Raw genomic sequence first — 12,442 nt, forward strand, 5'->3', positions numbered from 1 at the left:
CAAACAGCTCATCTCTGCTAAAGTATTTAAGAGCCTATTTTGATAGTCATACGAATCCATTTCTGCATTAAATAAATCTCGTGAAAATGAGTTGTTTAATGAGAGAAACAAATAAAATAATATTCACGAGTGCTCTGGTTTTTACAACATTCTTTATGTTACCATATGCTTGAGGTATTTGTTGAGGAAATGGGTGTATGAAGATATTTGCGTTCTGTCTTCAAATTTTTAATTTCCATGTTTTGCTTTATATTTTTTATAATATTATTATTTATAATATATCTACCATACTAACCAAACCTACAAGGGTGCTTTACTACCAAGAGTGAAACCCGCTAATATATATTTTCATATACTATATTAAGAAACATAGTTTGAAAAAATGTGTTATTTTCATATATGTATGTAATATTATAATTCTTGTGAACGTATCTTAAAAAATAAAATTGAAATAATTCGGCCGAATACTTACATATAGCAAAAGTTATAAAACTGATAATAACAAACAATTTCGAATTTGAGTTAACAAAAATACTTTCTGTTCAATTCTAAAAATAATTTGTGTTTGTCTTTTACATTTATTTATAATTTTAGCACAAGAATCTAGTGGAAAGCAAGGAGTTTTGGGACCAACAAAAATTTATTTAGCTGTGCAACCATCAAATCCAAGCGGCCAGCCGCCACCACTCACACCAGTGCATCAAGCACAACAACAAGTGAGTAGTTGTTAATGTTGATTATACATATACACTCAGTTATTTAATAATGTCTTTAAGCGAAATTCAATACGTAGATCGATCCATTTATATGTTATGCAATAATATTTATTCGATTATATTATATAGATTTATATATTTTTAATGTTCGTTAGTTCGTACATACATATATGTTGTATTCAGTATTTCACATCCAGCTCTTTTAGTTAAAATAATAAATGCACACATATGTACCAGACTTTGGCGCGAATTACATACATATGTGTTTTTAATTTGAATTGTTTGAAAAATAAAACAACGTTCAAATAGATCGGCTTATATATTTTATATATGTATGTACAAAGATACGTACAAACAATACTTAATTGCATATATATACTCTAAAAGCTGGATTTTATGATCATTATTATTATTATTATTCCTAATGCAGTTTAAAATAAGTTTTAACATTATTATAAAGTTTTATTTACAAATTGCACTTTTTCAATTTAAGAATATTTTTTATTTTTATATTAAAATCATTTTTACATTTTAAGTTAAGGTTATTTGAAAAATAAATTTGATTTTATTGTCAAGCGCTTTTTGCAAATAGACTAATTGATTTAAAAATATTCAAAATGTTTTTATGTAAGTTTCGCATGTTTTCGTTTTTTTAGTTATGAAAATTAAAGAGAAATTTAAATTTATAATAAAAACAACCAACGGTTTAAGTTCATTTCATGCATTATTTTTAAATTTTTATATATTTGTTAATTGTGTTTGAATATATTCACCTGATTAGAAGCAAAAACTGTAAATGTAAGCAAATGTAAAATAAACGATTCTTGTTTTTTTGGCATAAAAATAATAATTTGTGTATTGCAATCTTTGTTGTACAAATATGAACCCTGAAAAAGTAACCTTTTCGTATTAGTTGGATGATTATTTGCAATTGGCCTTTGTGTTGACAAAAAGCGCTCGCTATATGTTGAATTTAATAATGATTGTCTTTTTAAAATGCAATTTGTATACACAAAAAACCACAAAATTATTTGTAATTTCTAACTTTATATATTAAAAAATCAAAAAAGGAAATATTACTGTAAATTGAAAAAAGTGGCCATTCAAGAAATCTTTAAAATAATTTTTTGAAGAGATTAACCATCGATCGCAATTAGACTTAATATTTACGGAAAAGAAAAATGTATATGTTATGTATATACATATTTATATGTCGCAAAATCTTAATAAAAACTATTTTGATAACACAAAGGCTTGTTCATTTTTTAATCATCTCATCTAATCGCAAGAAAGGCTGCAAACGAACCTACCTTTGATGTGTAGTGTTTATGTAAAGTCAATTTACGAATCATAACAGTGGATAAAATCTTTTATAAATTATTGTTAATCTCTTCGAAAACTTTTTTAAAGGTTTCCTGGAATAAGTACTACAACTGATCCTAATATAACACAATAAGGTATGTAGGTTTCAATTACTAATTGGCCAATTCAAAGCAGTTATTTTATGGTATAGTAGTTTAGAGTATGTACATATGTATTAATATAAGCACATATGATATTAATAAAAATAGTCACAAAAAATTATGATATATGATGTAAATGGATCCAACAGTAGTTGTTTAGTTGTTTGATGATAAAGGATAGGATTTTGTGAGGAATATGAACCATTTGACCTAAGCTCCATATAAAATCATAAAACCCCATAGATTAGATTACCATCAATTTTGGAATTGAATTTATAAGAAACATAAGTGTTTTATTGTAAAAAATTAATAAATTTTGTCAAAATTTCAAACAAAATTAAAAAGTATAATAGTGTAAGGGCCAATCTTTAGGTGAAAGATTAGCGATTAAATTAAAATTAATCCTCGAAAGATGTTTTTGAGTACTCAATTAGTTAATTTTGTTTGCAAGTTTAAGCGCCCAATGGAGGTGGTTTAATATTAAGCAAGAAATGCAAAAGTGTAAACAGCTGATGCAAAAAAATTAATACAATTTTTATAAATATAAACATTAAAATGTTCTATTTATTGATTATTATAAATTATGGACACTTCAAAATGCTTTTTTTTGTTTTTAATTTAAGTTTTCATTAATTTTCATATTAAATTTACAATTGTCTTCTTCTTTTTTATAAAATATGCATTGTTTTGATAACAAACAGTGATATTTTGTGTTGTTTTGTATGGCAACACTGCGAAGTTTAATCTTGTACTCAAAAACATCAAAGGGGATTAACATAAGATTAAATTTATTTTTAGATTAACTAATCTGGTTATTAATTGGCATTTGATTACCATCTCAAAAACCCGCTCTAAGTTGTAATTTATTTAAACTTCAAGTAATGAGATCTTATTTAAAAAAAAAGATCGTTATTAATTATTAATTTCTAAGGATTAATAATTGATTATAAATAATATAAAAATAATCGGAGATTATTTCAAATTATTGTTAATAATAAAAAATCATTCGGCTACTTTCAAGGATTACTTTTGATTATTTTCTATATACATATTTAATACAAATTTTATTTTTTATTTCCATTAAGTCATGATGTAATAAGTAAGGTGAAAGCGTTTCGGCACCAAACACAATATTTTTTGTTGTCTAGAGTATGGGTTTTGTCAAAATGAAATTTCTAAAATTGTAAAACATAAATTTTGGAACAAAAAAATTTATCTTAATTCACAATATTAACCGTAAACCCGTCGATATATTTAATGATAATGAGGATAATGAATTTATTTGTTTGAGAACTTTTTATCAGCATTTTAGTTCATAGTTCTTGATTTGAAATTTTTTGGTTTGAAAATACAAATTATTTTTTTTTTTTTTTATAATAAAAATAAATAATTTAAATTTGACACAACCCATACACTTTTAAAATAATCAAATAAAAATCAGCTGCAATGTTGAGAATGTTAATTGGTATTGTGCTAGCTTATCAGAATGGGGTTGTGGGTTCGATTCTTATCAGATACTACATCGGGCATATGGTCGTCGCCACCCTGCTCTTTAAATTAGGTTAGAATATAATTTTCAATTGTATTGTAATGAACAAATAATTAAATATTCTTGAAAATGTGTGCTTATGTTAAAAACTCAAAATATATACTTGTAACAACTTTTTTTATATACTTATTTATCTGCTTTGAACTGGTAAAATTAATGAATGTACTTTAACGTGTATAACTTCTATTAGATTCGTATTATAAATCCAACCTTTCATTTGCCTTTTAGACATATGTATACTGAATAATTTATATCTAAATATATTTTTAATAGACAACATATGTTTCAACTAAACAAGTAAATACAACAGAGAACCCAAATACAGCAGCACAAAAACTTTTTTCAAATAGTGGAATACATTTTAAATATAATTTAACAAATAAAGGAACAGAAGGCGAACCGGAAATTTCTAATCAAAAAAATTCTTCTTTGACATCCAGCACAGGCGATACTACACATCAATATATTGACTTTTCCTCAGAACAAAGTATTAGTACTAACAACAGCGAAAAAATAAAATCTATTAATTGTATTATTACTATTTTTGTAGATACCAACAACAGCAGCTCTACAATGAATCACGATAATTTGAATATTGTTAACAACGAAATTTCAACACTAGTTCAATTGCCTTCGACATTAAAAGTAAACACAGATATAATAGAGGGACAGAGTAATGATTTCGATAAAAAACAATCAAATATTAATACTCACGAATACGAAATTAATTTCGACACGGAGGCTAGAAACAATTCAAAAATAGAGGATGACTTAAGTTACATGAATCTCTCAAATGATTTTAACAAAAGTGAGCTGGCTGTAAGTAAAAATTTTTCTTCTTACAGTCAAACTCGTTTATAACGAACTGCGGGAGACCAGTCAAATTTATTCGTTATACTTAAAAATTGGAGGCTTCCTAATAACCGAGTTTTTGTATGGAAATAATTACTAAAATATCGGGACCTGAAAAATTGTTCGTAATAACCGAGAATTCGTTATAAGCGAGTTTGACTGTATATACAAATTAACGTTTAAAAAATAGTAGATGAACCTGTCGATGTCAAGAAAATCATTAATCTGAATTCTTCTTTGTTTTTTGTTTGTAATGGAGTCAAATAAATTAAATAAGTTGGCTATATCAGGGGTCGGCAGAATATGGCTCGCGAGCCATATGAGTCTCTTTGGGAGCGAAGCTGCAGCTCCATATTAAATATGAATATTATTTATTTAAAAAAAAATGAAAGAGTTTTGGATCGATTAACGAGCAGCATTAACTGTATTGTAAGAAAGACTTTTGTATACAGATTCTTACGACGCTCACAGAACGTTCACTTCTAAAAAGTTCGTGAACAAGTGTTCTTTGTTTTGCCGATGGGGCGTTGTCTGTCTTCTATTATGCTAAAGACGAAGGTTATTGAAAATATTTGAAATCGGTCCTTTATTTTACTTAGGTCTCATACAATCGAACAATTTTAAACTCATAATTTTGTTAAATATATCGACTCCTGAAATGCAAATAGGGGTAAAAAAATTTATTGAAAATGGTCACCTGCATCAAAATACATGTTGTCGCAAATTTTTAGAACCATATTGTCAAAAGCACCGAATTTATTAACATGAAATTCAAAAGGGCGCCAGAAAGTCCTAAAAAACAACATAATGGACAAAACAAAATCGGCAGATCTATTCCTCTTAACCGTACTGCCAATTTTTGTAATCATCGAACTTCATTTGACGCTAATACACAAGGTAAAATTACTTAAAAGGACATTAGTCATATATATTTTTCAAAGCAGCAACAAAAACAACATAAACATCATGATGGAAAAAAGGTAGCGTTCGAACACGATTAAAATTTAATTTAAAAAAAGTATACACCATTTTTGGATAAAATTAAAACCATTTTAAAGAGACATTAGTTAGCAACATTTTAAAATTAGACTCATTATAGTACGATCTCAAGTTTTGCCTAAATCAGCGTTTGAACTGTTGCACAAAAAACAACTTCTTATAAAGAAATGTAGTTTTTTCTCTTTACCTATAACACCGTCCGGCACTCAAAATTAAACACAAACCAGATGATATAAGTTTGAAACTAGAAATTAAATAAGCGTGATCCTGTTGTATTGAAAATTTAAAACCTAAATTATAGGATACAAATTTTGAAAGACATTTTTGACATCTTTTTATCCTGACAGCATAAAAAAAATTCCCAACTCTTCTTGTTCTCTTGACATCAAATTTGGTAGAAGTATTTTAAAATATTTATTGAAAAATGTTCTTTTTAAAACTTTTAAGTAGAACTTTTAAAAAGAACACAGGATCACGAATACAAAAACGCAAAAATGCATTGAGAATGGCACAAAATTTAAAGACATGTTCAAATACGTACATATCATCAGAGAATATTTTTAAAGAAAACGGGAGGAAATGCATTTGTCAAAAATGAACAACATCCCTCCAATGACACACTAATTTAAATTTCATAGGTTTTTCACCCTAATTTAAAAGTTGTTCAAGAAGAAGGGATATTTTCATGTTTTCTTTAGTACGTATTTTAATGCATTTTAAATACATTCCTTTATTCTAATACATTTATCATAAGTAAACGTATGAAATATTGCATTCAATTAACTCATGTAACTTTACTATAGGGATTGTAATATTGTAATATTTCACTGTACTTTGGTATTCTCTCAGGATGTAAAGGAAACGTGAATTTTATACAAATAAATATTAAAGATGACATTAATTTTATTAGGTTTTTGTATTTAATATTTGTTAAAATTATTAATATTAAGTCCATTTTAACATCTTGCTTAGTAAGAGAAGGAAAAAACCAAGTTGACTGACTTCTTAACGGATTTTGAAATATAATGGGTATTTTTATTCTGAATGAATTTTAATGCAATTCAAAATCAGTTATTAATGTTTTATTTTGTTATCGTACATAATTTTTATCAATATCACACCAATTTAATGCATTTTAAAATAAATATAGTGCACCAATGATAATTCGCATTAAAATCATCGAATGTTCATTGGTTATAAGCTTTCTTTTAAATGACGAACTATTTTTCCAAATACGAACCCATTCTCGCCAATGTCACGCTAAACATGCATCTTTCACCTAAATATGAACCAGTTCATTATCATTTAAACCCATGCATTTACTACTTTCTTGCACGTTTTTTTTTTTTTGCTGGGTAGTGATGAAACCCAGCAAAAATAGTGTGGAAAAAATGTAGTATTTTCATCACAACTAGTAACTCGAAGTGCTTCCAAAAAAAAAAAAAAAATACATTAGTGTGTCATTGGAGGGATGTTGTTATTATTAAATAAACCACTTACTTTCAATGATACGCTTATGTAAATTTCATTGTTTTTTTTCACCAAATTTTAAAGTATGTACTTCGAATAAGTTTTTTTGTGTATTGACTTTTCACATCTCTTTCCTCACATTCAACTGAGTTTTCATTTGCAGAAATTTTTGGTTTATAAAAGCGAAAAATATGTAATAGCATTTTTAGATGTGATTAAGATGTCTTTTGTGAAGTATGATATCAATTATTTTTTACTGGGGTGTTAATGCTAGTATTTTGAATAATCGAACCAATGCAAATCCGAGATATTACGAAGGTGAGGGGTATAAAAACAAGAAATCAAAGAAGAGAATGCAGATATTAAAAATTCAAAAATAGGGGTGCATGTCCCTATTTTGCATTTCGATTAAGTTTCCATTACGATCGAAAAAAGCTTTATTAACAAATCGTGGGAAAAAAGAAAAAGCAATTGCATTTCATGTCAATGCTTTATAATTGTGTGTATTCTTCATTACGATCGTATGTAGTTACGATTTTGTGAGTGGTGGAGCGTCGAATCGAAATGCAGAATAGGGGTGATGAAAAACGAGAAAAGTTATTACAAAAGAGACATCTACTCAATTAAAGTAAACAGATCTATAGAAAATATATTTTTTATTTTTAGCAAACACTAGAACGCCATAAGATTATTCTTAAAAGCAACATATTAAAAAAACGGTCTACTCTTGAAAGAAATATACAAAGTGAAATAAAAGGTGAAATGTCTAGAAAGATGTGGACGACAAAATTAGGTGAAGATGATGATGGTTTTACACAAAACTCTCCGCATGTCGAAACAAAAAAGTATGTTTAAATAAAACAAGTTAAAAAATTAATAATTTAAGAATTTGTTCCTTTCAGGCAAAATAAACAAACAAATTCTAAGACAGTTGGAAGTGGTACAGCCATTAATACTTCGCCAAGGAATCAATACAACAAACCTAAAAAGTTAAATAAGAAAAAGGAGAAACTTTATTGCATATGCCGTACTCCATATGATGATACCAAGTAATAAAAGAATAACATTTTAACTAAATGTCCATAATGTTTAACAATTAATATTTTATTTCAGATTTTATGTTGGTTGCGACATTTGTAGCAATTGGTTTCATGGCGATTGTGTGAATATTACTGAAGAAGACTCTAAAAAATTATCGGAATTTATTTGTGCTGATTGCAAAAAGGCAAGAGATACACAAGAACTGTATTGTCTATGCAAGCAGCCATATGATGAATCACAATTTTATATTTGTTGTGACAAATGCCAGGACTGGTTCCATGGTCGTTGTGTTGGTATTGTCCAAAGTGAGGCAGAATTCATCGATGAATATGTGTGCCCCGCTTGTCAAAAAAATAATTCCGTAAATATGGCTAATATGAAAAACTTGAGTGAACATGAAACTATTGAATTGCGAAAACTGATTAAGCAAATAAGGGTAAGTGCACCAACCTTATTGTTTAAAAAAGAGTTTTACTAGATTAATATTTATATTTTTTATTTATTTATTCATAAATAGTCACATAAGAGTGCCTGGCCATTCATGGAACCTGTAGACCCAAAAGAAGCTCCAGACTATTATAAAGTTATAAAAGAACCAATGGGTTAGTACATTATATTATTTATTTTAGACGAATAAATTTAAATTTACGCCTTATTCATAATAAAAATCGAGGTAATAATTAACTTGCTGAACACTTTTTAATCTGTAAATTCTCACAAGGAAAGAAAGCAAGTCATTAGTTCCTACAAGTTATTTATTATGAATATGACAGTTAAAATTTAATGTAGAAGTAAAAATCTAAATGATATAAATTAGTTTTCACGCCCATTCAAAATAATACATAACAACAAAATGTATTTATATTAAATTTACAATTCTGTACTAGATTAGCCATGGAAAGAAGAGTCTTATATGTATATGTATAAACTTAGTAAATTTATCAAAATATGTTGTAACAGTTTCACTAAAACAGTTCATTTTTTAGCTGAAACCGCTGTCTTTGAGTTGATAATTTTTGCCATGTATATATAATTCGTGTATTTCCAATCCTAGGTCCAATTGACGTAGGATTATCTAAGTTTTGTAAATGGAAACTACAAATTTGAAGATAGAAAGTAAATTTCTAAACGTTGTTTCAAAGGAAGTCCTCCAAGTCGACTTATATCTCCATATAGGAAGCTGGAAACCTTTGAACACTTTTGTTAAAAACGAGTTTTAAATGGTTCTCAACCAGTAAAGATCTAAGAGTTTTAATGGTCTCTGCCAGGGTATAAACTGTTGAATTTTAATGGTCTTCACCAGTCAATACATAACCTCACTTCGAGGTAAAACGACAGCACGAGGTTAATACAGACACTGTATAACTGCACAGTTATAAAAAGTAATGTATCACACAAGTGTGACGCGAGAGTTGTTCTCCAACTCAAACCCGAATTACAACTGAGAATGAGCATTACAACAAAAATAATTTTGTTCAAGTATATTACATATAACAAAGCACGATCTCTAGAAAAAATTCAAAGTAGATTTAATAGGTTTTTAAATATACTAGTAAGATTGAGAACCGCTATTATTAACGATTGGATCGAAACATGTATAGGTACAAATTATCTATATTCATATTGACATGTGAAAATTAATTTGGAATACTTTACTTGTTTACTGCAATATTATTCTAACATATCCACTAATACCTATTTTCGTCTAATTTTATTAAACAATCTAAAAAATGTTTTAATCTAACAATTTTAATTATATTAGGCCCCTTATTAAAACTTACCTTTAAAGCTTATCCTAGAAAATAGTAATAAAGTGAACTTTAAATATGTTTTCATTATTACAACGTAAGTTTGTATTACAATATGCGTAATTTAACCCTTTAATTATTATTTTTTATATGAAAAATTTAATTAAAACTATTATACCCTTCACCTTCGTAGAAGGGTATATGTATATAAGTTTGTTATTCTGTTCATAATTTAAAAATATTAATGTTGTGTCCTCATAAGTTACAAATACAATTTGTAACTCCTTATAGGCGTCGAAGTCGGTTTAGCGATGTCCGTCTACGGAACCCACCTTTTTTAGTTAAGTTTGTTTTCAAATGTCTGTTTGTCTGTCCGTCCATCTGCCTGTCTGTGTGTATGTTGAAATCAGTTTTCAGAAGACCCCAGATATCTGCGAGATCCGAATCAGAAATAATAAACAAACAACAACAAAACATATAACCATATGGTAAATTTTGTTATTATACTTATAAAAACAATGCAAAGAAAGAACAACAATTACGAATGAAGCAGTGTGTTGTTATTGGCTAGAAACATGAAATTAAGTATGTAGAGCCCGAGTTAAATGAGAACCTATAAAAGGGGGCTTTTTGGTACCTTTTCGTTGTACAAAAGGTACTTTTTAAATTTTCAATATTATTGAACCTAGAAATATGAAATTAAGAATGTAGAGCCCTAATTAAATGAGAACCTATAAAAGTGTACTTTTTGCTAGTTTTTAGTTCTACGGAAGGTACTTTTTGAATTTCCTATAATTTTAAACCTAGAAACATGAAATTAAGCATGTAGAGCCCGGATTAAGTGGCAACACATAAAAGGGGACTTTTTGTTACTTTTTCGTTCTTCAAAAGGTACTTTTTGAATTATCTAACATATTGAACATAGAAATTAAAAGAGCGAGAACATATTAAAAGGGACTTTTTTGTACTTTTTCCTTCTTCGTGATCCTAGAAACATAAAATTAAACATTAAGAGCGGGTTTTTGAAATGGTAATCAAATGCCAATTAATAATCAGATTAGTTAATGTAAAAATAAATTGAATCTTATGTTAATCCCCTTTGATGTTTTTGAGTACAAGATTAAACTTCGCAGTGTTACCATACAAAACAACAGAAAACGTCACTGTTTGTTATCAAAACAATGCATATTTTATAAAAAAGAAGATGACAATTGTAAATTTAATATGAAAATTAATGAAAACTTAAATTAAAAACAAAAAAAGGATTTTGAAGTGTCCATAATTTATACTAATCAATAAATAGAACATTTTAATGTTTATATTTATAAAAATTTTATTAATTTTTTGCATCAGCTGTTTACACTTTTGCATTTCGTGCTTAAGATTAAACCACCTCCATTGGGCGCTTAAACTTGCAAACAAAATTAACTAATTGAGTACTCAAAAACATCTTTCGAGGATTAATTTTAATTTAATCGCTAATCTTTCACCTAAAGATTGGCTCTAAGAGTCCTAAGTTTGTGAAAATCTGCAGGAAAGTATTATTGGTACTATTTCGTTCTGGTACTTTTTGGCTTTTATACACACAGGAAATCGGGATAATTTTTCGTTTTACGACTGGTATTTTTAGATTTTTTGTAATAAATTTCGTACTCACTGTTTTTTTAACACATCATGGTGAAGGGTATATAAGATTCGGCACAGCCGAATATACAATATACAACTCTTAGTTGTTTTTCTTTCATATTAAGAAAAATTAATATGACAACATCAAATGCTTAATGCTTACATTAAAAATGATAGGTAAAACTTATCGGACACTTTTAGCTTTAAGTATACTTGTAATAACGTAAAACAAATTGTCTCTACGATAACTTCCTCACTTTAGCTATTGGCAAGTTATTATAATGGACCATAGTGTATAATAATAATGAAATGTTTTACTTATTCCTTTTTTAATTTTCAGATTTAAAACAAATTGAAGAAAACTTGAATAAGAATATTTACTCTAAACTCTCGGAATTCATTGGTGATATGACGAAAATATTCGATAACTGCCGTTATTATAATCCAAAAGAATCGTCTTTTTATAAGTGTGCTGAAGCTTTGGAATCATATTTTGTTCAAAAAATAAAAAATTTTCGAGAATGTGTAGTAAGTCAGTCGTAATAAAGTATTGTTTATTTTACTTTACAAAAAGTTACTAATTTTGAGCCATTAGTAGTATTTTTATTATAAAGATATGTGAAATATTGAAAAAAAAGTAATAATAAAAGTTGTAACTGTTTGCTTACTCTAGAAATTAAAATATAATTAAACATAAGATTATTATGAATAGAATTTTGTACAGTCGTATTAAGCAGAATAACCAACCATTCTTTATGGTTTTGTAAATATGCATTTTTATCTGTAATAAATAATATAAGAATAAATAAAACTAAATGAAAAATGTAAAATATATTTTTAATATTGTCAGCTAAGTCTAGTAATAAAAAACAAACTGATCCGTATCGCCTATTGCCTAATTAATATTATTATAGTTAATAAGGGATTATTAAACCATATTTTTATAGAAATAATATTTAATAAACCGTTGTTAACTAT

General features: G+C 27.3%; 1 protein-coding gene across 2 annotated transcripts in view; it reads left to right on the forward strand.

Annotated features, from left to right (window-relative positions):
• Positions 1-12,146, forward strand: part of LOC119609481 (nucleosome-remodeling factor subunit NURF301) — a 55,916-nt gene extending 43,770 nt beyond the window's left edge. Inside the window, exons 9-16 of one of the 2 annotated variants that reach the window (XM_037964300.1) lie at positions 595-716; positions 4,002-4,215; positions 4,279-4,547; positions 7,716-7,894; positions 7,952-8,098; positions 8,163-8,526; positions 8,608-8,692; positions 11,805-12,146. In XM_037964300.1, coding sequence (XP_037820228.1) covers positions 595-716; positions 4,002-4,215; positions 4,279-4,547; positions 7,716-7,894; positions 7,952-8,098; positions 8,163-8,526; positions 8,608-8,692; positions 11,805-12,007 — 1,583 coding nt within the window. In that variant the 3' untranslated portion in view covers positions 12,008-12,146. Of the gene's footprint in view, positions 1-594; positions 1,564-4,001; positions 4,216-4,278; positions 4,548-7,715; positions 7,895-7,951; positions 8,099-8,162; positions 8,527-8,607; positions 8,693-11,804 lie in introns of those variants that run through there. The other variant, XM_037964307.1, reaches the window with a different exon arrangement.
• The last annotated feature ends 296 nt before the right edge of the window (positions 12,147-12,442 follow it).

The sequence above is a fragment of the Lucilia sericata genome, unplaced genomic scaffold, assembly GCF_015586225.1.
Source record: "Lucilia sericata isolate MDLA Ls3-8-SP2 unplaced genomic scaffold, ASM1558622v1 Contig000024F_arrow, whole genome shotgun sequence".
Classification (NCBI taxonomy): domain Eukaryota; kingdom Metazoa; phylum Arthropoda; class Insecta; order Diptera; family Calliphoridae; genus Lucilia; species Lucilia sericata.